This window comes from Hyperolius riggenbachi, chromosome 1 (assembly GCF_040937935.1).
Source record: "Hyperolius riggenbachi isolate aHypRig1 chromosome 1, aHypRig1.pri, whole genome shotgun sequence".
Classification (NCBI taxonomy): domain Eukaryota; kingdom Metazoa; phylum Chordata; class Amphibia; order Anura; family Hyperoliidae; genus Hyperolius; species Hyperolius riggenbachi.
In genome coordinates, this window is record NC_090646.1 from 587,303,961 (window position 1) to 587,331,435 (window position 27,475).

A 27,475-nucleotide genomic window follows, 5' to 3' on the forward strand; every position below is an offset into this window, starting at 1 on the left:
AAGGGCACAGGGAAATTTGGGCACAAGAAATAGGTTCACCCTGCTGTGGAAAATTTCCCAGTGGTGATAGTTACTATTCCCCCCTCCAAGACACCATACAGTGGAGGTACAATGGAATTCAGCTTCCAGATATCGCCAGCAGCCAAACCGCTAATTTTTAGCGTAATTTGGGCTCCATCTTTTCCCAGCAACCAAACTTACTCACCGAGCACCGCTATAGCCGCAATTTACAACAAAAATTGGTGGTGCCCTTTTAACCTGACTAAGAAAACAGGAGATACAGATTATATATTCTACTATAAAAGCATTACAGTTACTGCCTATGGAAAACAAAAACAATGGGGAAAAAAAATACATTTTCTGCAATTAACACTTCAAGCTGCCCATAAACCTTATAGTACCAAAGTCTCAGGTCCAGCATTGCAGAAGTTAACAGAGAGGCATGTCAGCAGCCATACAGTGAGTATGGGCTTATTATGTCCACAAATTCCTAATATATGGTAATAAAAACATCACCCACGCAGAGGAGAAACAGTGTGCACATGCAAACAATATGAAACAGATCAGGAGTGAAAGCATAGTGTTCATAAACATACAATTATAATATTGTGAAGGCTTTATTAAGACTAAGCTGTATCTCTGTATTTTATGTTTGAATTTGCACATGGTTTTCCCACTACGTTGGTGTTTTTGTTACCATATATTAGGCATTACATAATATGCACCTATACATTTGATGGCAGCTGACTGCTATTAATGTGTGCTTCTGCAGCTGTCATTTATAATACCGGTATACGGTTTCCATAAAATACACCACTTCACACAGCTGGCTGCCAATGGCTCGTTTCGCTGTGGCCAAACACTTTTCTGCTAGCGCACAGAACAGGGCTGGACAGAGTTTGTTGCAGAGTTTGAGCCCTTGGAGGATGGACTGTAGCAGTAAATGCCACCGACTCCAGAAGCTGCATGCAGCGATCCAGAAACCACAATCCACCGCATTACACTGAGGCCCCTGGTTGGATAAACTAAGCAAATTGAACTTACACAGCAGAAAATCCCCGCCTGTGTGTCGTTTAACAGGGACTTTACGGTAGCTAGATCAGCTACTATCATTTGTATTAATTTTTAATATCCATTTTCCTCATAATATACTTTAAGTACTGCATGATGAATTCATTCTCACACCATTTTGTAGTTTAGGTTACGCATATTACTTTTCCAGTTCATTTGGCAGACAGGTAGGCTGAACTCGGCTGCAGTAACAAAAGGAAATATCACACTATGGAAGCAGCATCTTCAACCTTCAGTTACACTTGCCAAGCAGACAAGCTGATGACCATTCACTGCACCATTTTACTTCTAAACACAATTCAGATTGATATGATTGACATTCTGATCAACGGACCAAAAACGAACATTGTGGTTCAGAGTTTCGAAAGGAAAATGGTTCATAAATACGATTGCAGATTCTTAAAGGTAACCTAAACATAAAAAAAAAAAAAAAAAATAGAGTTTCACTTACCTGGGGCTTCTATCAGCCCCCTGCAGCCACCCTGCGCCCTCACAGTCACTCACAGATCCTCCTGTCCCCCGCCACCAGCTAGTTTCGTTTTCACCGACTCTGGAGTCGGCGGGCCGCCGCATGTACCTTTGCACGTTTTCCCGCTGTTGCAGGATGCCATCGCGGACGGCAACACGTATCTTTGTACGCGTTCCACTTCATTTTATAATTAATTGGACATGGTCTAATTGAAGGTCATTTTGTGCTAAAGAAAAAATGTTTAAGTCTACCTCTAGGCCAGGCTTTCTCAACCAGGGTTCCCTGGAACCACAGGGTTCCTTGAGTACTCTGCAGGGGTTCCCTGGCATTTTCCCCCATCGTGGAGGGAAGTATAATATGCTCATATTATAATAGGGGGTACGGTAAAAACCAGCACTAAATTGGAGGTCAGAATAATAATGAGCACATTAATAAAAAGCACTTGGATAAGGAGACAATGTGTGGCAGTGTAATAGGGGGTAGTAAAATAAATAGCCACAGCTACTTTTAAAGACCATGCCTAATGGCCCATACTCACGGGCTACAAATGTGGCCGCAACACGCGGCGCGCGTGTGTGTTGCAGCGACAGGTCGCCTGTGTGTATGCGGCGTTGCACGGGCGCGCACCCCGAACTGTCGCTCGTCGCTGATGTCGCCGGGCGATTGAACCGCTCAATCGCCTGGCGACAGTCGCCGCCGCAACTGTCGCTAGTCCGCGCGAGTACGCGGACTAGCGACAGCAACAAGATAACACATTGGGCTTCCGGCGGGGGGAGGCGCAACAGCGACAGCTTCCGCCGCATCAGTTGCCAGGTCCCTTCGCCGTGTGTATGCGGAGGGACCTGGCGACGGCCTGTCGCGCACACGCTCGTGTGCTGGCGACAGGCCAAAAAGTTGCCCGTGAGTATGGCCCATTATAGAAAATTCAGGGGTTCCTCGGGATCCAAAGATTTGCAGGGGTTCCCTGAGATCCAAAAATTATTTGTAGGGCTCCTCCAGAGTAGAGAGGTTGAGAAAGGCTGCTCTAACACACACACACACTAACACACACACACACACACACACACACTAACACACACTAACACACACACACTAACACACACACACTAACACACACACACTAACACACACACACTAACACACACACACTAACACACACACACTAACACACACACACTAACACACACACACACTAACACACACACACTAACACACACACACTAACACACACACACTAACACACACACACTAACACACACACACTAACACACACACACACACTAACACACACACACTAACACACACACACTAACACACACACACTAACACACACACACTAACACACACACACTAACACACACACACTAACACACACACACTAACACACACACACTAACACACACACACTAACACACACACACTAACACACACACACTAACACACACACACTAACACACACACACACTAACACACACACACACTAACACACACACACACTAACACACAAACTAACACACACACAGAGCCAACAGATTGAAAGGATTGTTTTGATCGCTTTTACTATATGAACGTGGCAAGACTCAACAACCAAGATTGTATGGTGTGTGCAGAGGCACACGTTCCAGGGCATTTCCAGTCACAGAAATACAATTGTACAACTGCCTATACAGCTGTAAGGCTGAAATCAAATAGCAAATTACATGTAATAGTTTCAGTCATACCTATAATGCTGGGAATACATTGTTAGTTTCTGCCGTGCATTTCTCCTCTCAATCGTTTTTACCGCTCTATTCTGCAATGGATTCTCTTATCTTCCGCTCGTTTTTCTCATCTTTTTCCAGTCACTTCTATCAGACATGTCAGAAATTATCTATCGAACCCTCTAATCACCTAAAAAAACCAACCGTGTATTCCCAGCATAAGGTACTATGGCAAGCGCTGACACCAAACTGCAGCTTAAAGTGGACCCAAACCAAACAATTTTTTAATTAAAAATATTTAGTTGCACCACTGACACATACAAAGATAAATAAACACACCTTCAAGCCTATGAGCATTTCAGTGCATGCTTTTCACCCTTCTCTTTTCATAACAAGGGTTATACAGGTGGCAGCCATTAGCAATTCCTCCATTGCCGGACACCATCTACTCCACCAATTTGCCGGATTCTGTCCCGGCAATATGAAAGGAAGGGAGGGGTTCCTCCAATAAATGTAAAATATTTTAGATTTGTCATCATGCAGCTGAAAAAGGCTGCCATTTATTAATATAGAAAATAGATTTTATTTCTGAAATCTTGTATTTTTAATTTGGGTCCACTTTAATGGCTTTTATAAATCCTTGAAAGCAGGACAGAACCTATCCTCCCCTGTTCCTGTCTATATTTACATGGATGTGTGTTGGGATATGCTCCTTCAGCACAGGAATAATTCTGAGCTGCTTAATAGCCTCCCCGTCCTCACCTGACCTGTAACAGCCAAACATGTGGAGTACATGTACATTCTAGTGCAAGAATAGCACACAAGGCTACAGGAGAACACGAACACTTCCGTGGGCTGACCCGAAAACGAGGGGGTGACATAAGCATTAAGCCTCCGATATGCATCATACACCAAGTTTGTTATAATGTATCTACACAACTGCTGCTGAGTTAAAGAAGTTTCTTCTCTCAAGAACACAGGCATTCTATTGTGTTTACAGATGACACAGTTTCACTAGAGCCTTTGACCGATCAACCTATCACACAGACTCAGTTGGCACAAGTCAGAGAGTTGGCTACAGAGGAAATTTAAGGAATGTCAATCCAGCAGCTGGTGATGTTAGGAGGAATATTTTTTTAGGGTATACATTACAAAGGTTACCACTATGTAACAACCAAACCAATGGCACTCCATGGATTAAGGACCCGTGCATACTGACACTATCCTGATTGGACTTCAGCAACAAAGCTCTGGGTGCGATATGCAAGCACATCAGACCATGCAAAGACCGCACTGATTGGCACATTGATGCGCTGTGCAGCACTGCAATGTCACAATGCACCGCTGCACGCATTTTGAGCACAACACAGAACTGTCCCATTCAGCACAGTTGGAGAGCAACACAGGTGCCATGTGTTTATGTTACAGATTACCCAGCAAGCTCATGGTGAACTAGAACTACCTTCCTAAAACAAAGTATTTGCAATTATTCAGGTTGGAGTGAGCATCTGTCGTCCCCCACAATGCATCTCTGCTGCATATGCAAATCATCCTTTGTCCCTGTAAGCTAACCACGCCTCCAGAACCGCTGGAATGCAATGATGGGTCAGCTTGTTATTTGTACAGAGCCACAATAATCCAACATGCAAACAGACGGTTTCAGACTGGTCGGTCAGCAGTGCATGGCAGTTTAATACGGCTCCATGAGGATGAACTTGAAGCATCCAGATTTACAGATTGAAAATTACTATAACTCATGGTGTTTCAAGTCCTGTCCCATAGAGCCATATTAATCCATGCCATGCACTGATGAGGACTAACCAATCCAAAACAGACTGCAGGCATGTTGGATTATTGTAGCTCTGTTCAATTAAGCTGACATTGCATTCCAGTGGATCTGTAGGTGTGTTTGGCCTTAAGAACAACAGAGATGATTTGCATATTCAGCAGCGATGCATTGTGGGACACCTCAGATGCTCACTCCAACATGAATAATCGCAAATACCTTCTGCTCCAAGAAGGCAAATTTCTATTGTGTAAGGCAGAGGTTCTAAAACTGAGTGCTGTGGCACCCTGATGCGCCTCAGGCACCTTTCAGGGGTGCCTCGGCATGCATCCCGATCCTTTATGCAATACCATCAGGTAATACAACCGCGCATTGATATACAGTGTGGCTGCATTACCTGCTAGTTAACCTTTAGTCCCCGCAACCATGGGTGAAGTTGAACAGGAGAGGAATCACAGTGCCTAATAAGCATCACTAGCTACTTCGAGTGGGTCGTCGAATGCTAAGCGTTATATGGCATTTTGGTAGTTTTTGCCAAGGATTGCCTTGAAAAAAAATGTCAAAGCCATCAAGGGTGCCGTCACCCAAAAAAGTTTGGTAACCACTGGTGTAAGGAGTTTAGGTATAACACATGCCCAATTGCTTTGCTTGGGGCTCTTTCACACTACAGCCCTTTTTCAGCGTTTCAACACAAAGTCGAAACTTTGCGTTGGCCAAAGTAAAATGTCCAAAGACTTTCATTTTACCTTTCACACCCGACGCTGCGTTTCGATGCGTTGCGGTACGACGCACCCGGGAGCATTTTATCGTTGGGAATCTGCGTTTCCCCATCAGGTTAATACTACCGCCGCTACTCAGCGTCGCACATCCAACGACACACCACAGCTTATTTAACGTGTGCAGGAGAACTGCTCCTGTGTGCGTTGTCTCCATTAGATTGTAAGCTCGCAAGGGCAGGGTCATCCTCCTAATGTTTACTGTTCTTGTAACAATATTTGTGCTGCTTGGAACTCTGCTGTACATTTGTTAGTTGTATCTATGTTCCCCTTGTCGTCTTATTGTGCTTTGTAAAGCGTTGCGGAATATGTTGGCGCTATATAAATAAATAATAATAATAATAATAATGTGAAAGAGGCCTTAGAGAACAATACTGTGTTCAGGTCCTTAGAATTTAAATAAACATTCCTGATTACTGCAGATGAAAGTTTTCAGGCATACAGTTTTTAGAAATCAGTGAAGAAATCAGGGAAACTCCATCTGTCAACTTCATATTTAGCTGCAGTCAACATTTTTGCCCCACCTGCATACATTTGACAGCAACTAATTCAGTCTTCTTTAGCCAGGTTTTGACTCTGTGCTGTTCTTTAGCACTCCTATTTCAGGATATAAACAAAGGATATGAACTCCTACGCATGGGTCCAGTAAAGGGTCGCTTTAAAGAGGAGCCGTCAGTCATACTATCTCAGAAAAACAGACAAACACATATATAAGTAAATAAATACTTGCTCTACTTGCATAACATGCATTTCACTCCTCGTTTTCCACATATGTATTTCCATGTGCATGTTTTGATTTTAGTGATTTTTCTACAGTGAAAATCCTTAGCATTTCCTATTTTAACTGTGGCTATACTGAAGCCAATCCTGAAGTCATTTCCTCCCTTACTCTCCTCTGCCTGATTTTGTATGCATTGCTCACCCTCCACTATAGAAAGTGCATGGTCTCAAAACTAGAAATATTGGCCAGAGAGGAACAGTGTGGGAGGGGAAAAAGGGAGGGAAAGAGGCTTCAGCCAATCAGGTTGCTTTAGTTCAGTCTGAGGGGAAAGTAGAGAAGCAAAAAAAAAAAAATAAATAAATAAAAACAGCATGCCCTGCAACTTCTTTTGTGCGTACCAAATAAGAGTCAGGTAAACTGGGGAATGATCATTTATCAACAAGAAATAGCGATTTTAACTTTTGGATTGCCTGGTTAGCACCCTTATTACTTGTTTACCAGATAAAAAATAAAGAACTTTTTTTGATTGTATGCCCAACAGTTATATTTTGACATAGATCTATGAGTGGCCACTGGCAGCAGGCTTGGATCACTCTTTAGGTAATAAGCCTGGCAGGCCTACAGAAGGTAATTGGTCATATTTCAAATATCAATTGAAGTGTAAAGAGTAGGTGTTATGGTACATACACACGGGTTACAACTGTCGCTGCAACCGCGTGGCACGCGCATGTTGCAGCGACAGATTCCCCATGTGTATGCCGCACGCGCCACGAACCGTCGCCGGGCGATTGACTTGGTCAATCGCCAGCAATAGCGGTTGCCGCAACTGTCGCTAGTCCGCCGTCTGTATGCGGACTAGCGACAGCAACTCCATACACAATGTATGGAGCTTCCGGCGGGAGGAGGAACCTTCGGCGGAAGCTCTATGCGACGTGTGTACGGCAGTAGCACAGAGGGACCTGGCGACGAACTGTCGCTAGTCTGTCTCTAGAGAGACAAAAGTCCCCTGTGTGTACCCAGCATTACAAGGTGAAATTTATGCTACCTGGGAAGCTGCTCCGCTTTCTGCAGTTCCTATACTACATACAAATCACATCTCAGCCCCTGACACAGACGAGTGTGCAGTGTTGAATGGTATGGAGCTTCCTTGGATAGACTATTAATGGCTAACAGAGCAGATTGTTATCACAGGCAGATATGTGGTGTATTGATTGCTGACATTCTAGAGAGCGTTCATTCTGATACTGTGAGGGCCGTTGGATGACACTGCAGACTGCAATCAATAAGGCTCATGTGTTTGTTTGAAAACTACAAATTAAGAACACAAAAAGCATTTAAAAGCTGCCTTGAAAGCGAACAAACGTTAACCCTCGAAGTGCAAAACTACACTAAGAAATAGACAGACCATGAGGCCAATTTATAAATGGTAGATTTAGTGATGAATGGTCAGAGGGACCAAGAGACAGATCTCTCCAGATTTGATCAGAGATCTGTTGCCTGCCCATACACTGCAGCCCGTTACCCAACAGATGTCAGCCCTGGCGCTGCTGCCACCGCCACCTGCCTGCACAGTGACATCTCACCTGTCCTGCTGCTCTGACTCTGCCTCATCCTCAGTCTCCCCTGTATCTGCCGTCACCACTTGGTAACTGCGTTAGATATTGAGAGAGGCTTCCAACACACATGCGACCAAGTACTCTCAACAGAGATCTTTGCGGCATGTCTGATGAACACACAAGCTTCAAAAGGCTTCAGAATATGGGCCAAGACACACGCTTCTCTTCCTGAGGTGCCATAATGACGCATAAAGGGGGACTAGTAAGTATTAAAGTGTACCAAAATCACATATAAAGAAAAAAAAAAAAATAAGCACTAAAGAGGACAGGTGTACAATTACCAGGCAGTGAGATTCTGCTACATGCCTTAAAGGGATGCTGTAGGGGTCGGGGGAAAATGAGGTGAACTTACCCGGGGCTTCTAATGGTCCCCCGCAGACATCCTGTGCCCGCGCACCCACTCCCCAATTCTCCGGCCCCGCCTCCCGTTCACTTCTGCAATTTCAGACTTTAAAGTCTGAAAACCACTGCGCCTGCGTTGCCGTGTCCTTGATCCCGCTGATGTCACCAGGAGCATACTACGTAGGCCTAGTATGGTCTGTGTCTGCGCAGTACGCTCCTGGTGACATCAGCGGGAATAAGGACACAGCAATGCAGGCACAGTGGTTTTCAGACTTTAAAGTCTGAAATTCTAGAAGTGAACCGGAAGCAGGGCCGGAGCATCGGTGAGTGGCTGCGTGGGCACAGGATGTCTGCGGGGGACCGTTCGAAACCCCAGGTACGTTCAACTCATTTTCCCCTGACCCCCCCCCCCCCTCTACAGTATCTCTTTAACCTATTTTGGTTCCTGGACGTAGAAACTACGTCCAGCAACCATGCGCGCTCCCGTGGCCGATCGCGCACGCACGCTCCCGGCCCGCGGTTCATTAGCCAGGCAATCAGTGTATCGGGCTATGGTGCCCGATCACTGATTCCTCTCCCCCGCTGAAAAAGCAAAAGCTTTTCTCGGAAGCTTTGCTTTTTCTGGCTGTAACGTAGCCCATACGTCGCTCTAAGCGTGTGTTACGCTTAGAGTGACCTCATGTAAACAAACTCATGGCCGCCATCTTGTGGCCAAAAAGTAAAACTACAAGTAAAAAAAATAAAATTCAAACACACATTTACATTATAAATCACATTTTTACATCCCACCCTCCCAAAACTACCCAAATAAAATGTTTAATATAAAAAAAAAAACAACAAAAAAAAACATTACAATAAAAAAAAAAAAGAAAAAAAATGAATATTTACATAAGAGTCTAAACTTTTAAAATATCAATGTAAAGATGAAATATTTCTATATTTTTTTATTTTAAACTTGTAAATAGCGATAGATGCAAAATGGAAAAAATGCACCTTTATTTCCAAATAAAATATTGTCGCCATACATTGTGATAGGGACATAATTTTAACGGTGTAATAACCGGGACATATGGGCAAATACAATACGTGAGTTTTAATTATGGAGGCATGTATTTTAAAACTATAATGGCTGAAAACTGAGAAATAATGAATTTTTTCCGTTTTTTCTTATTCTTCCTGTTAAAATACATTTACAGTAAAGTGCTCTTGGCAAAATGTACCCCCCAAAGAAAGCCTAATTGGTGGCGGAAAAAACAAGATATAGATCAGTTCATTGTGATAAGTAGTGATAAAGTTATAGGCTAATGAATGGGAGGTGAACATTTCTCAAGTGAAAACGACGGAACGCGAATGGGTTAAGTAGGTCATGAATTCCCCTCATATCTGCCATCACGAGCACCAGAAACTGGCTTGGATACCACAGTTTGCTTTAACGTTCACCTCAGCTGAAGTCTCACCCATACTAGCCAGAATGCCACAAGCCAACCCCACCATTGCCACATCAACCCTTTGCTCACTCCACTGGCTACTCATAAAATGAAGCTTTCTATTTAAAGAGGATCTGTAACCTCAAAAAATCCCTTAGGGGTAATCACCTCGGGTGGGGGAAGCCTCCGGATCCTAATGAGGCTTCCCACGCCGTCCTCTGTCCCACGGGGGTCTCGCTGCAGCCCTCCGTGCAGCCGTGACGTAATATTTACCTTCCTGGCTCCTGCGCAGGCGCTCTGACGGCTGTCGGCTCCGAACTACACGGAAATACCCGATCGCCGTCGGGTCTGCTCTACTGCGCAGGCACAAGTTTCCGGCGCCTGCGCAGTAGAGCGGACCCGACTGAGATCGGGTATTTCCGTGTAGTTCGGAGAGGAAAGCAGCCACAGCGCCCCCGCTGGAGCCAGCAAAGGTAAATATTGAAATTACAGTCGGGCCTGTCGCCGGCTGTTCAGAGGGCTGCAGCGAGACCCCCGTGGGACGCAGGACGGCGTGGGAAGCCTCATTAGGATCCCGAGGCTTCCCCCACCCGAGGTGAGTACCCCCCAGGGGATCTTTTTCATGTTACAGAGTCTCTTTAAGACTGGCTTATTGACATTCAAATCCTTGTACAACCTGGGCCCTGGATAAATGAAATATTTGTTGCAACTGCATCAAACCCCCCACAATCTTAGATCAAAAGGATGGTATAATGTCACCCCCAGAGTCCACCTCAAAACCTTCTGTGACAGAGCCTTCTGTCATGCTGCCCCTATACTTTGGAACTCACTGCCACACGCAATCAGGACATCTCCATCCCTGGAAGCATTTAAGTCCAAACTGAAAAGCCATCTGCTTAGTCTGACATTTACAAACTCTGTACGGATTCTGAGACATTTACTGGTATGCCCTTTGTGCCCTATGGGAGAAAACGCTTCAATTTTATTGTATCATTCCGAACACAGACTAATTAATAGCTGAAGTAAACTTTTGGGTTCAAGTTCTCTCAGTTTGCAATTCCCTAGCAGAGCTTCAATATCACCTTATGACAAACTAAAAGCAAACGGATCACACACTGTCACCGAACAATGAAAAGCCCATGTACACAAGCCCTTGGTACTGCCAACTTGTACCGTATATATTATCTCCTAGCTCTTCAAATAGTTCCTGACCGCTTGCACAGGACAGATGGAAAGCACAGAGAAATGCACACTGTATGTATTTAGAGAGTGTAGCCTGTCTAAACCCCCCCCCCTTTTTTCATCTGTGACTAATTACAAGTGTAATTCGATCTCTCGCCGGTGTCAGTTACTGCCACGGCAAAGTGGCTAATTAGTAAACACAGGATGCTAACAATATATCTGCTTCCATGAAAGCAGGAAGTCGCCACACCGCAGAATTTGTATCAGCTGTAACTAAAAAGTTTTTCTTTAAATGTTAGTATTCGGTTTAAAGCAGAGAGGAAGTTCTGAGTACAGCTCCGCTTTTTTATACTATACAGCATTACCAGACTTCTGGCTGACCCGGTAAATACTGTTAAAACTCCAAGGCTGAGCGTTCTGATAAGCACAAGTGTGCCCCTGTCAGATTCAGATTTCTTACAAATCTTATTGTGCACTCCAGACTTAATCATTTATTCTTCAATAAGGACGGTTTATTCTCATCTGACTAATCTCCACCAGACTATCCTGCTCATCCAGTTTGCAAATCCTTGGGAATGGAGCCAAAATGCTGCTCTTTTTTTTACATGGGTTTACACCACGCTCATGAATAGAAAGCAGCCTGACAACAGAGTCCACACTGATCCTAGAACATTTCCAGGAGGAAAGTCAGGAATTGTTCTGTCCAAACATCTTGTGTTCAATACGTGACCATTCATTGGCATTTCAGCATGCAAAGATCCCTTGTCTGCCTCCTCTGTGCGGTGCAACTGCTACCATTAGCAAACAATCCCCGGGATGTCGTCTTTACGGTTAACACTGTAAACTACAAAGCAAATCTCAACTACAACACTGGATCTGCTTCAAACTATTCCCAGCAGGTCAAGAGCTGAACAATCACTCTTGACTGGAGAATAATGGCATCAAACAGCTAGAAATCTGAATTTCTCATTTAACTCTATCAAGCCTTAAAGGGAACCAGAGGCCCCAGGAAAAAGATAATATACATACCTGGGGCTTCCTCCAGCCCCATACGCACAGATCGCTCCCACGCCGCCGTCCTTTGCTGCCTGGATCCGCCGGGACCGGGTCCCGTCATGGCCGCCAGTCGGCCGGCAGACGCGGCCAATTGTCCGCATTACACGGAATCTCCCTCTATACAAGTACGCATGAGGCTGCCTACTGCGCAGCCGCATGCGTACGGGTATGGAGGGAGCCGCTATGATGTGGATAATTGGCCGTGTCCGCCGGAAGTGACTGGACCCGGTACTGCCGATACAGGAAGCTGAGGATGGCGGCGTGGGAGCGATCCAGGCTTATGGGGCTGGAAGAAGCCCCAGGTATGTATAAAAGCCTTTTCTTTTTTCGCGTTCCTCTCTGGTTCCCTTTAGAGGGAAGGTCCGAAGAAAAAAAAAATCCACTTACCTCGGGCTTCCTCCAGCTCCGGCAACCAACCTGTGCCCTCGCCGCAGCTCCGTTGGCTCCAGGTCCCCTCCGGTGCAGAGGCCTACCTCGCCAGGCCAGCATCTTCCTGAATCTTCGTGCGTTTCACTGTGCGGTTCACTGAGTCGCACTGATGTCATCCGGGCTGTTCTTTGCAGGTACAGTCCAGATGATGTCAGGGCTACTCAGAGCAGCTCACACAGGTGCAGTCGGCGTCTTGCGCCAAAAGGGGACCCTAGACCACCAGCGGAGCTGCGGCGTGGGCACAGGACAGCTGGCAGGGGCTGGAGGAAGCCCCAGGTAAGTGGATTGTTCTATTTTTGCAGTCGTCAGATGGGTCCTTTAAATGAGAAAATGCAGGCAACAAGACAAAGCAACAAATACAGAAGCTAGTTACACACATACACTTGTAACTGCATAAAGAGCGTAGCCTGACTCAGTGGAACAAGTGCTATACAAACATGCAGCAGCACCTGATTGGATTTTACCCAACTATATGCGGTCACAATGTACTAATAGACACATCCAACATGCGATGCTCATCACTGAATGGTTTGTTCATAAACCTGTAACATACAGCAGATTTGAAAGATTTGTTTACGTGAGCATTTCACCAGATTCTCGACTGTGGTGACGCGTTTGTGCAGGTTTGCTACTACTGCTGCTGTAGTGCAACTACTATGGAGGATATACAGTATGTGTTCCCTCATCTGGGCCATACTCCTGATCAGGGATGAGATTCAAATGAATTGAGTAGCTATTTATTGAGTAGCTATCTACTCAAAATTACTTGGAAGCGAAACGTTAAGTGCACCTGAGAGGGTGAGTGAGTGTTAACTTGCCCATGCTGCCTTCTGCTTCACTGCGTACTAATTGCGTCCCACGCTGAAGTCACAGGACGAATCGTTCCCCTTCTAAATAGCAATATACACAACTTGACCAGCACTGCAACTAAATTCAGTGTCACTCTCCATCACCAACACCAAATGGAGAGCGACTCACCAGATCTGTAGGATCACTACCACAACGGTCATATGCACATCTGGGGCATTCAAAAAGGCTCCCTCTGCCTTACTCTATGCATTCCACGTTATGCAACAGTCACCATGTGTCAGAAGCTTCACAACGGCCTCAATTCACTAAGCTTATCTCCTGTCTTTAATAACTCTTCTAGAGTTTTACCATGGTGATAAGGCATGCCGTATTCAGGAAACATTTTACCTCAGGCAAACCTAAAGTTAACTCTGTCTTTAAGTTAACTCTTTAATCCTTAAAATAACTCCAGTGTTAAAGACAGGCTGTTCATTAACTGCGTGTGAAAATAACTACAGAAGAGGTAACGTAAGGAATGAAGAGATAAGATAACTCTTATTGTGTGGAGGTAAGTTTTCTCTTGCCTTATCTCCAGCATGATCTTAGTGAATTGAGGCCAATATATCAGTAGTGATGAGCTCCGGATCAAAACCGAATGGGTTTCAATCTGATTTCATCCAGATAATTAGTGCACCTGAGCATGTGTGTCGGGGGAGGGTTAAACGTACCCAGAAGCAGTCTAACTTGTTCCACGGTGCTTCCCACACTGCGTTCCAAGCTGCATCATGTGACTACTAGGCTTCCTCCAAACCGGAAGGAGGAACGTTTGTAGTCACGTGACATGGCTTGAAACGCAGCATGGGATATGTTAAAGAAGATGGCTTCTGGGCAAGTTTAACCCTTCCTGACACGCTCAGGTGCACTAATTATCTGGATGAAATCAGAATGAAACCCATTCGGATTTCATCCGGTGCTCATCACTGTATATCAGCAGTCTTCGGAATGAAATTTTCTTCATTTTATCGCGCAACATTGCTAAAAATTTTATAAAATGTATTCACAATTGCACTCACAGGTTAGCAAAGGTTTTCAGCACAATTTTAGCCTGCGGTCTCCCGGGCTGACTATGGTGTTTTTATCTCCTGGTCCCCCACTTGCACCCCTCTCGCTTCCTGGAGGCTTCCAAACAGCCGTATGTAGCTCCACCCAATTGATTTTGTCACACCACGTGACTCATCAGGGGCTGGGAGCTGCTGTGGCTCTGTAGTGCATTAAAAAGCATCCCCTCTGGCTTGATCAGCCGTTCGTTCTGGAGCATCCACCCCACCAATAAAAATGTTCTTTTTCCCTGATATGCAGGTGTTCCAGCACTCCTGGAAATACTTCCTGGTTTCTAGGATGGTAAATGCTGTTGGTGGTGGAGGGTGACACTGAATGGAGTTGCAGCGCTGGTCAAGTTGTGTATATTAGTATACACGTCCCCTAGTTTTTGCACTTTAAACCTAGGTGTGTCTTATACCCTGAAAAATACAGTATTTTCTCATAATACATACATTTTCCATTTAGTGTATCTCCCCAAATGACCACGAATGCAAAAATTTTATTAAAAAAGTAAAAAAAAAAAAAAAAGTATTTGCATGTGAATTCATATGAATAAAACATACATTTGTTAGAGTAAACTGCGCTGCCTTTTTTTCTTCTTCCTATGTCAACAGATTGTAAAAATCTGCATTTTAGACTGGTCCATCTCCTCAAAGGGGATGCTCAGGGTTCCATTTCCAAAAGCACTATGACCAGTAATTGCTCAGTCCTGCAGCCAAATAGTGCGCAAACAAGTAGCGAGGCTGGGTGGTATTTGTATATAATAAACAAAATATAAAAAGGAAATACTCAGAACCCCCATAAGGAGATGGACTGGTCCAAACCCGTCAGATCTGTGAGATTTTTACTGCCTACTGTAAGCGACAAACACAAAAAAAATATATAGTGCATTTTACACCGTCAGAAATGTACTTCTATACAAAAAAGTATTTTATAACTTTTTACAATAAAAAGGTCCTTTAACTGCCTCAACATTTTCTGGTACAGAATGTCAAATGAAAACCACATGTACAATTCTAAATTACATTTGTAGAAACTATAGAAAATAGATCAGTTTCAGAGATTCTCTTTTTAATCAGGCTAGGTAACTTTTTACCACCAGTAATTAAAAAAGCAAAAATCAAGTACTTCTCACTTTCAAAAAAGCCACTTGTGCCATAGTGCCATGACCACATCAAAAGGTTTTATGATATTGGACAAAACAAAATACACCAGAAATAAATACAACTGACTGACACGCAGCTTATACAAAAAGCTGATAAGGATATGATCTTGGTATAACCACTTTGGCTAAACACATTCACAGATTGCCACTGGCTTCCTTGCTGCTCTTTTAAAAACAAAGATCAGTGGCCACCAACACAGAACAAAGGGTCAATCTCCGCAGGCATGCTTCACAACATGCTATTTAGCTCAGTATAACAGATGATGCTTTCAGCACTGTCCAGAGTGCAGAACAGAGAGCACTTTTCCATGGACATGCACTGCTTTAAATAGACATAAGAATCACATAAAATGAATGGAAGCATTATAATGGCAAGTGTTGTGTTTTCCAAGAAAAATCAATTAAATGCCATAGGAAAGGCCTGCATGCAAAAATCATTTCCAGCAAATCCATTCAACTTATTCTTAATGTAACAGCGGTGCACAACAATGCAGATCTACAGCAAGAGTTAGTTTAGCTAAATCAGTAGCAGCACCCAAGAAAAAAGCAGAGTTAGTACCTGCTAACGATGTTTTCAACAATCCTACAGGGCAAAGGTGAGACGTAGCTCCTCCCAGGAACAGGAACAGACAGCACTTCCCCTATAAAAAAGTCACATGGTTAGTCCACCCTCAGTGCGTTTAGCCAAGTACCCGACAGGTGAATATTCCACTACCCATAACCGTGCAACTATCAGACACAGACAATTAACACCCGGGTGGGATCGTTGCCCTGAAGGATTGTTGAAAACATCGTTAGCAGGTACTAACTCTGCTTTTTCCCCACAATCCTTCAGGGCAAAGGTGAGACGATTAACAAGTAATACAACCTCAGGGTGGGACCAATGCTTGGAGAACGTTTCTACCAACCGCCTGGTCGTGTGCAGACATTGCATCAATTCGGTAATGACAGATGAACGTAGAAAAGCTTGACCACGTTGCTGCTTTACATATTTGCTCAGGCGAAGCCCCTGCATTATTAGCCCAAGAAGCTGCCCTAGCTCTAGAAAAGTGAGCTCTAAATGAAGCAGGAGCCTCACTTCCCATAACTCTGAAAGCTTCTATAATAGCTAAACTAATCCAATTAGCTATAGTAGATTTAGAAGCTATCTGACCTACAGTTTTCCCTGAAATAAAACAGATAAGGAATCGGTCTTCCAGACATCTGCAGCTCTGTTCAAGTATTCCAGAACACATCTTCTAACATCTAATGAGTGAAAAATCCTCTCTTTTCCACAACTTGGATTCACAGAGGGTAGGCAAAATAATATCCTGCGACCTGTGAAACCTAGACATAACTTTTGGACAAAACTATGGATCCGTCTGTAATGCTAACCTATCCTGAAAATAAGGACTTTTCATAGACAAGGCCTGTAGCTCACTAACCCTTCTAGCTGTAGTGATGGCTACTAAAAATAACGTCTTTAATGTAAGAAATTTAAAAGAACTGTCCCCTAGCGGCTCAAAAGGACCTTTGGACAGCCCCTCTAATACTAACGATAAATCCCAAGGAGAAACGTATGGCTTGTAAACTGGCAGTTTCCTAGATCGAGCCTTCCGAAATCTCAGTATTGGAGAGGAAGACAAGGGGATACCTGAAAAAGCAGATAAGGTAGCAATCTGCACCTTAAGCGTACTCACCAATATTTTTATCCCAACCGTCCTGGAGAAACCAGGACTGCTGGGACTGACAAGCTATCAAACTTAGAGCCAGATAACCAAAGATGGAAAGTCTTCCAGTATTTCAGATAGATCCTCCTAGTAACTTCCTTACAGCTAGTAACAAATGTAGAGGCTGCCTTCTCAGATACTCCCAACTTTTTGAGTAAGGCTAATTTAAGATCCAGACTAACAGATTCAATCTTCCTGGATGCGGATGCCACAGGTTCCCTTGTAGCAGTAGATCCGGCCTGCAAGGAAGTCTCCAAGGGTCTTCTGATGCTAACCTGAGAGCTGAAAACCAGCTCCTTCTCGGTCACCAAGGTGCTATCAAAATCATCCAATTTTGACAACCTCTCCATTTGCTGATGACCGCGGGAATCAAATCGAGAGGAGGAAATGCATACAGAAGTGGAAAGTTCTACTCTTGAATGAATGCATTCACCCCCCTGCTTTGATCTCTTGGATTGAGAGAGAAAAAAGTCTGAATCTGGGTATTGTCTTCTGTTGCAAACAGATCGATTGACAGTGTTCCCCATCGTTTTATGATGTCTGCGAAAACACCTCCTTGTTTAGAGACCATTCTGATGACAGAATCCTGCTTCTGTTCAGTTTGTCTGCATGTATATTGAGTGTTCCCTTGAGATGAACAGCTCTCAAGGATGACACATTCTTTTCTGCCCAAGACAAGATGTCCTCCGCTTCCTCCTGCAACAACAGGAATCGCGTGCCTCTGTTTGTTGATAAACGCTACTGCCGTAACGTTGTTCGACTGGATCAGAACATTGGACTGCAACAGTATCGATTGCACCTGAAATAAAGCCAGCCTTACTACTGGTAATTCCTTTCAATTGGATAACCTTTGAGACTGATTTTGTCCATTTCCCCTGAAAGGCTCTGTGAGCTATATGAGCTCCTCAGCCCCAGGCGCTTGCAACCGTAGTTATTACGTTGTCTACAGGCCCCTTCCAAGGCCTGCCCTTCATAAGGTAGGATTCCTCCAACCACCGTTGCAGAGACACACAGTTTGAGGGATTTTGACTTTGAAATCTAATGTTTGTGGACGACCGTCCCAATTTTCTAGGAGGAACCTCTGTATCTTCCTGATATGCGCTAATGCCCAGGGAACTGCCACCATCGTGGATGACATTAACCCAAACACCGACAAAATCGTTCTTAGGGAAACTTTGTCTTCCCCTTGTAATGATTTCACTGCCAAACTTATCTTCAGAATCTTCTTGGGAGGAAGGAAAATCATCTGTTTTACTGAATCCACTAGCATGCCAAGAAACTGAGTTCTCTGACTTGGAATTAGAGAGGACTTCTCCAGGTTGATGATCCAACCTAGGGATCGGAGATGTTCCGATACCAGATTCAAATGGATTTTCAGCTGTTCTGCTGAACTTCCTAGAATAAGCAAGTCGTCTAAATACGGAATGATTAAAATCGATTGTTCCCTTAACGGAATTAATGCTTCTCCCAGAATTTTTTTGAACATTCTTGGGGCAGAAGTGATCCCAAACAGGAGGCAAACAAACTGGTAGTGTTCTACCATCCCATTTATTCTCACTGCAAAACTTAAGAATTTTTGTGATTTTTGGTGAATCGGCATATGCCAATATGCATCTCTTAGATCCAGAGATGCCATAAAGGCCTCTGGAAACAATAACTCCCTTACTGATTCCATCCGAAAATTTTTCATAAACCGACTCAGGTTTGTTAGGTGCAGAATCAGGCACAGGATGAATTCCATTACCTTGTACAGCTCCACGGAATATGTTGGCGCTTTATAAATCAATAATAATAATAATAATTCTGTCTTAGCATGTTCTGCAATATGCTCAAAATCTCTGGATCTCTTAGGGCCTTTGAGATCACAAATCTTGATGGTGGAGGAAGGGCAAACTATTTGGAAACCAAACATTATTGTCACTTTTGACACTTTTGCCCACCTAAGAGAAAGTATCTTAGCCTTCCCCCCACCGCCTGACACGAGTCATTGGGATTCTGACTGGGACTCTAGAGCTTTAGACTTAAAGCCCCCTTTCCTGGACTTGTCAAAAGTCCACCTCCTGCCTTTACTTTGATCCTTAGAGGCATCCTTTTGATCACTCCTTGGCTTACGAAAAATATTGCTACCACAGTCTTCTGTTTCTTAAGCAAAACTTTATTTTTATTCAATGTTTTTTCCAAAGCTGAATCCAGTTCTGGACCAAACAACAATTCACCTGAAAAAGGGACACCACACAGCCTGTTTTTGGATGAGATATTACCATCCCATATTTTAAGCCACAAGGCTCTAATAGAAACAGAGCAATGGACCTGGCAGTAAACCTAATTGCTTCAGCAGAAGCATCTGATAAATATGCAGCAGTTTAAATGAAAATAGCAATAGAATTAAACAATTGCAAAACAGGTGCACCAGCCAGTATGTTAGCTTTGAGCTGATTAATCCACAGCTCCAAAGTTGTGGCCACACATGTAGAGGTAAAAGCCGGCCTAAACATAGCCGCACTAGCCTCCCAAGACCTTTTCAAATAAACATCCACCTTTTAATTAAGTGGATCCTTCAGCTTTGTATAATTGATTATGAATAAACAAAACAGCTACCACATCCTCAATACAGAATTTAAACTTTGAAACAGATTCAGATTCTATTTCTCTAGTGTCTGAAACTATCAACTTCAGTCACCGATACTCCAGATACAGCAACCTGAGAAGTGGATGGATTAGCATTCAATAATGAGGACTTAATTGATTCCAATGAAGCATTAATCACCTCTCTAAAGGATTCAATGTATCCTGAACAGAGTGACCCGGCTCCTCCCCTACAACCCTCTGTATGCACAACAGACAGAGTTTTTGCATAGGGCAACATAAAAATTGCACAAAGGGCATGTTTTATCATTAGGAGGATGCCTATGCTTATCTGCAGCAGCAGCAGATTTAGCAGAAGCCTTAGTATTGGCATAAACAACACAACAAGGCATGTAACTCTGCTCACACATATAGCACAATCAGCCCAGAAAGAGAAACCATTATCTCACCTTTTGGGCGGCCTGGTTGCTCTCAATCCTCTCAGCGTCTGACATGCTTCCAGCTGACACATCCAGCGCAGGACAAACTCTCTCTGAGCAACAGTGCTACAGGCCCGCGCAGCTTCCCCTTGAAACATACCTGGCCTGCCGCGAATGGATGAGTGGCGGCCCGGAAGCTGCAGAGAGAGTAATGAGCCGGCACTACAAATTGTTACTTTTGGCATACCCGCCGGAAAGTACGCATCCGGACGCGGCCAAGCGTCCTAATGGCCGCAATGCGCTCCACGCTGCACATGGCCGCCGGCTTACCTCCGTCCTGCTCACTCCGCCGCAAGGCCGCCAAGGGGAACCCACGCCTTCCACTCTTGCTCTCCCTGGAAGCGGGAGAGAAAGGTAGGCAAACCCCAGGAAAGCTCCAGCCTGGGGCGCATGGCCAGACTGCCTCAGTACCACAGTCTCAGCCACCCAGAGAGATCCACCTGCAGCCCAGCACACAGGCTTCACCCAAAGGGGAGATGCCGACCTGCCTGGACGCAGGAACAAACAGCACTGAGGGTGGACTAACCATGTGACTTTTTTATAGGGGAAGTGCTGTCTGTTCCTGTTCCTGGGAGGAGCTACGTCTCACCTTTGCCCTGAAGGATTGTGGGGAAAAAATTGCATGCCAATAGTAGAATGCCATTGCTTATTTGTCTTTGTAATATTAGCCAATTCAACAAGGAGATGACTCATTAGGTTGTGGTCTCAAGATAACCAACAACTTCATGCCATCTTCCAACATGACATTCTCGAGATAGGCAATTTATTACACAGCCTACATCCTGCTCAATACCTTATACCAGTGATGGCCTAACCTTGGCACTCCAGCTGTAGTGGAACTACAAGTCCCATGAGGCACTGCAATACTCTGACAGCTCTAAGCACAACTCAGGGAGGCAGAGGCATGATGGGATTTGTAGTTTTGTCACAGTTGGAGTGCCAAGGTTAGCCATCACTGCCTTAAGCCGCATCTACACGCGTAGATGCGGGCGCGATGTTCCTTATCAATCGAGCCGCTGATCCGACAGGAAGGATCTTGCTACCGCCGATTCCCTGCTCGCTCCCCGCGAGGGGACAATGGCAGGGAATCGAGCGGAAGATAAGCAGCACCGGCGGGTAATCGAATGCGGCGGGCGGGGAGGCGGAAGAGGCGAGCCGCCGGATTGCAGCCTCATCTACCCGTGTAGATGAGGCTTTATACACTTACCTAAAGGATCATTAGGAACACCTGTTCAATTTCTCATTAATGCATTTATCTAATCAACCAATCACTTGACAGTTGCTTCAATGCATTTAGGGGTGTGGTCCTGGTCACGACAATCTCATGAACTCCAAACTGAATGTCAGAATGGAAAAGAAAGGCGAATTAAGCAATTTTGAGCGTGGCATGGTTGTTGGTGACAGACGGGCCGGTCTGAGTTTTTCACAATCTGCTCAGTTACTGGGTTTTTCACACAGAACTATTTCTAGGGTTTACAAAGAATGGTGTGAAAAGGGAAAAACATCCAGTACATGTTTTTTTGCAGTCCTGTGGGTGAAAATGCCTTGTTGATGCTAGAGGTCAGAGGAGAATGGTCCGACTGAGTCAAGCTGATAGAAGAGCACAACCTTGAGGCGGATGGGCTACAACAGCAGAAGACCCCACCGGGTACCGCTTGTGACGAATCAACGTTTATTTGTCCTAAATAAGTAGTTAGAGCCTTATAAAATATTCCCTGTCGCCACTATTAAAAAGTGACAGCAGATAGGGAAAGGCTTCATTTAAAAAAAAAGATCAGGGAAGCCAGGGGTTAACAGTTCCTCCCCCTGGTCAAATGTAGCAAACCCTGGCTCTTTGGTAGCTTCTAATTACAGTTCTTCTCACCTGTGTGAAAGCGGTTCCCCAGCATCCCTGGAAAGGTTATAGCTCATCCATCAGAGATTAGATGGACAAAAGCTAATAAACCGCCCCTTCCTCCAGACTGGTAGGAACCGATCACAGCAAGGGGTTCTCTCAGGATTACCTCAGCTGAAGGATCAAAGAGAAGCCATATCCCAGCTGACCCCCATGTGTCCCTGAGATGCCCAATATTCATATGTTCTCCATATTTCCTTCATAATTCATGACATAGCAAATGTCTTTGCCCATCAAATGTGCACAGGTTGTGGGATTCCGCAGGACGCTAGTTCTGAGAGGTTTACGGACCAATCGGACTCCCAGATTTGGCGTAAGACTGTTCTAAAATAACCCTCTAATACCCCAGGGGTCTGGTCCCCCAAGTTTGGGATCAACGTCCTTGATAAATTCTGACAAACCTAAAAATGTTACTAGATTTAACATGACTTGTATGGTTTGCAGATTAGCACACCTATCATGATTCAGGTATTTTCCTGTGTCTATGAGAGGGGTGGGCATATCTCCTGTCCAAAGAGGTGTGTGATCCACGCCCCCTAAGACCTCCATGAAGGGGTGGGGGCTATAACTAGAGAGCCTAGAAAGCTCGGGGGTCCAAGTCAATCATCTGGAATTTTAGTCTATAACATCTGACAAGCCAGCAGGACACGGGCCAAAACCGCCATCTTGGACTTTACGCCAAAGACTTGCGATTGCCGCATGGACTACCAATAACGGTATTTGAACTGTATATTAAGACATTCTGTTTCTTTTCATCTCTACTTTCTATCAAATCAATCTGTTCTAAAGTAAGCTGTGTGTAAGTAGTTTTAGAATAAAACTAACAATTTTTATCGTTCAGTCTTGTGCTTGTTCTGGTCATCTGATTGCTGCTATAACAAATCTGCCCTCTGAAGAGTCAGTCATACTACCGCATTGTGTTATGATTTGCTTATAAATAGTTGATTTTCTAGCTAGGTTGTAAATAACCGTTTCTTCCTTCTAGGATTAGCCAGTATGCGATTTCCTGTGCGAAATCAATAACTTTAGTTTTCTCGATTGGATACAACCGAGATTGCATCATATATGCACCCAGTAACCTCTCTTTACCATCGCATTGCTCACAGTCTTTAAGCCTTCGGAAGTGACTCTTCCCTGAACGGTGACTGGAGCATGTTGAACGTGATTGGGCTGGCTACCGTATTATGCTAGCAGGAGTCTCTTTCCTCCCTACTGAACTGGAAGAGTGGTGGCAGTGTATTTACCAGTTTTCCAGCATGACATCGATATTTTTAGTTTAGATTGTATATACAATCAGGATTGTACATGTATGGGCACCTCCAACCAATCTTAACCGTTTACTACGCACAGTGCATTTGCCTCCAGCAGTCTCTAGTGTATGAGACCTGCATGGCAACAGTGGCCTAGTAATACGGGGTTGGTGAATGTTTGTCCCATTACACATTGTCGGCAGCTGCGTGACCAATCTTTGTCAGTCTGTTCACCGTACTTCCTGCGTATGCTAACGGGAACAGATTAGACGGTATTGGCACGCTCTGTCGCTTTTCTTTCTCCCTCTGACGATCCAGCAACCGGTCTTCGCTGTCCGTCTGCACCCGTACTTCCTGCGTACGCTAACGGGAGCAGATCTCAACAGGATCGCGGGGCTGGATTGTCACACCGCTCATCTCCACTACAAACAGAAAAAAAAAAAAAAAGAGGCTACAATTTGCACAAGCTCACCAAAATTGGACAGTTGAAGACTGAAAAAAAAAAATGTTGCCTGGTCTGATGAGTCTTGTTAGAGTCAGAATTTGGCGTAAACAGAATAAGAACATGGATCCATCATGCCTTGTTACCACGGTGGTGGTGGTGTAAAGGATTTTTTTCTTGGCACACTTTAGACCCTTTGAGGTCAATTGGGCATCGTTTAAATGCCACGGGCTACATGAGCATTGTTTCTGACCATGTCCATCCCCTTCATGACCACCATGTACCCATCCTCTGACGGCTACTTCCAGCAGGATAAATCACCATGTCACAAAGCTTGAATCATTTCAAATTGGTTTCTTGAACATGACAATGAGTTCACTGTACTAAAATGGCTCCTACAGTCACCAGATCTCAACCCAATAGAGCATCTTTGGGATGTGATGGAACGGGAGCTTCGTGCCCTGGATGTGCATCCCACAAACCTCCATCAACTGCAAGATGCTATCCTATCAACATGGGCCAACATTTCTAACAAATGCTTTCAGCACCTTGTTGAATCTATGCCACATAGAATTAAGGCAGTTCTGAGGGCGAAAGGGGGTCAAACACTATTAGTATGGCGTTCCTAATAATCCTTTTGGTGAGTGTACAAAGGTCATGTGACAAGTTTCAGCAATGTTTCTTTAAAGACCAAGTAAAAAAGGTGTGTACGCCAATAGTGCTTCAGGGAACCTAAAAGTTAATCACGCAAAGATGTGCCTCAGCAAACCTTTATTTACTCTTGAAGTTATAAATTTATGAGCATGGGCTGAAAGAGACCTGGTACCTGATCAAAACAGAACACAGACCTAGTATTTAGTATTTATACAGCACCAACATCTTCTGCAGCACTTTATAGACTTGCTTGTCACTAACTGATCCTTAAAGCTCACAATCCTAGTCCTATGTTTATTGCAGTATACGGTCAACTAGCTTATCTGTATGTATTTTTAGGATGTGGGAGGAAACTGTAGTCTCTAAGGGGGGCATGCAGACATGGGGAGAACATACAAACTCCGTGCAGATAGTGCCCTTGTTGGGACTCTCATTGGGGACGAAGCTAGTCATATATTGTGGAGAAACTACGGTATACTTTATGTAATTTGTTTATACATTTTGTACTATGTCATGTTGAGGTCCGCAAAGTTTATACTTTCTTTTTTGGCTCTATAATTAATGGTGGGGTAAACTACACCATTCGTATAAAAAGGAAAAACTAACTATCCAACGCTTTTTTCTCTAAGGCCTGGTTCACACTGCAAGAGCTCTTTTAGCGCTAGTGACTTGAAAAGCTTGTGCTAATACAATGCTATGGGGGAATTTTATAAAATCAAAATGTTCAATTGAGAACAAACTCCATAGCATTACATTAGCAAGAGCTTTAAAAATCACGAGCGCTTGGAAAAAAGTTCTTGCATTGTGAACCTGCCTTAAAGGACACCTGATCTGAAGCTACCAAAGGTAAGCACAGAGGTGTGTTCATGCTGGACCAACATACCTCTGTGGGTTTTCCATTCCTCTCCTTGTTCTACCCGCTTTCCATAATCATTCCTGACTAATTTCAAATCTTTGGACAGGAAGTGGCATGCTTGAAGCGATGTTACCTTCTCTTCCCCAACCCTCAAGGAGAGTGAATGGGGCGGGGAAGGAAAAGGGAATGGGAAGGAGATATCACTGGAGTAGTACAAACTAACCTCCGTGCTTACCTTCGGTAGCTTTTCAATGGGCCAGGTGTCCATTAAAGAGTACCTGAGGCAACATGTGACATGAGATAATCATGTCTATATGTACATTGATAAGCAAGAGGTTTTTCAGCTTCTGTCTTGTGGTACCTTGTCAGGAATAAAGTAAAACTCACCGATAAGCAAACAGCCATAAAAGTTTTCCTAGCAGAATACAACTTCTGAGGGCAATAGTTCATATATTTTAATTATGGGACACTGAATAGACTGCCATTGAGCAAAGACAATACAACATTCAATCTACTTTGTAGATGTTTAAATATAAGATAAAACCATGGGGTATCTAAAGTAATTTTCAGGAGTAGGAGAATTAGGATGCGTACATGCACTACCGCCAACGACGGGTCCGTTCAGCCAACAGTAGCATGTGTGTATGCGCTGTCGGAGCGATAAGGCTGTTTCTGAACGAATCGCTTAGCGGATCATTCAGAAACAGCCTTATCAGTCCGCCATACACACGTGCTTCTGTCGGCTGAACGTCTGCCCACACGCACCTTAAATACAATAGTTTGTTCGTCCCATCACCCCCCCCCCCCCCCCCCAACTCTGGTTCACTTTAAGCTAGAAGCAGTTAATGTGCAGCTATGAACAGAAGCAGACTGTGCATATGGAATGTAAAATAAGTTGTACACATCACTGAACTAAGCAATGGATTTTGAGTGGGTTGTGTTTTTGATGCTCAGTTGTACTCAAAAGCATGAAACTGAATAGATTTATTTTACCTTGTGCAGTTCAATTGAATCTATCCACCGCTGCCTGTGATCAGGGTCCTGTGCACGCAGATACCAAACGCTGTCATTAACACTGATATCAAAACGGCATTCGTCAAATTCATGAGGCTAGAAGAGACACAAAAAGAGAATTTACAATACATTCAACATTTTTTATCCATTATTCCCACCAAAAACATAAAATGTTATTCCTGTCAAAGACAAAGCGCTTGTATGTACACTAATCGATTTTTCCAGTAGATCAAATTTTGACCCCCAAAAATTGAAAGTATTGATCAGATGTGATGGAAAATTTAGGTCGCTCAGGGCAGGAGCAGTAGCTGACTGCAGCCCATAGCATTGCATCAAGAACAGGGCAATGCTGCAGCTCGGTCGATTTCCATTAGATTCCCTAAAATCTATGGTAGGAATCAATTGCTTTCAGAATCATTTCCAAAGGAAGAATCAATTGTTTCATAACATCGGGTGGCAACCAGTGTATGTGTTCCTTTTGTACTGCATTTTTTTGCATTAACTGTTGAATCTTAGGAAGCCACATTGTGAGAATGTAGTACAATTATTAACAGTAGTAAGAGTTCCAAAATGTAATTAGTAGGCATTTTCTTTATATAAGCAATGCTTATTGCTTGCCGTTAACATTGCTATCTAGCTTCGTCCGCACACTACAAACAGCTTGTACTGGCCAAGCTCAACTACCTCCCACACAGCCCAGTGTGTCTCCTGTTCCCGCCACAGCTCACCAACTAACCTGGACTGTCCGACCTCCGGGCAGCAGCAACCGCTACCAGCCCAGATGGAGGATGCTGATCACCTATACCAGGGACTACATCTGACGCCATCAGTCTGATGACTGTCACAAGCCAAGTACCTGGCCCAAGTGGGACACAAGCATGACTGCTAGAAGTCCATATGGGTACTCCAGCATCCTAATCTGAGAGACCTTTCCTTATAGAGTATTTGCCTTACTGGTATC

General features: G+C 44.1%; 1 protein-coding gene across 1 annotated transcript in view; it reads right to left on the minus strand.

Moving 5' to 3' along the window:
• Positions 1-27,475, minus strand: part of CERT1 (ceramide transporter 1) — a 158,162-nt gene that overhangs the window by 80,434 nt on the left and 50,253 nt on the right. The window contains 1 exon segment of the mRNA XM_068248716.1: positions 26,494-26,610. Within this exon segment, the coding sequence (XP_068104817.1) occupies positions 26,494-26,610 (117 nt within the window).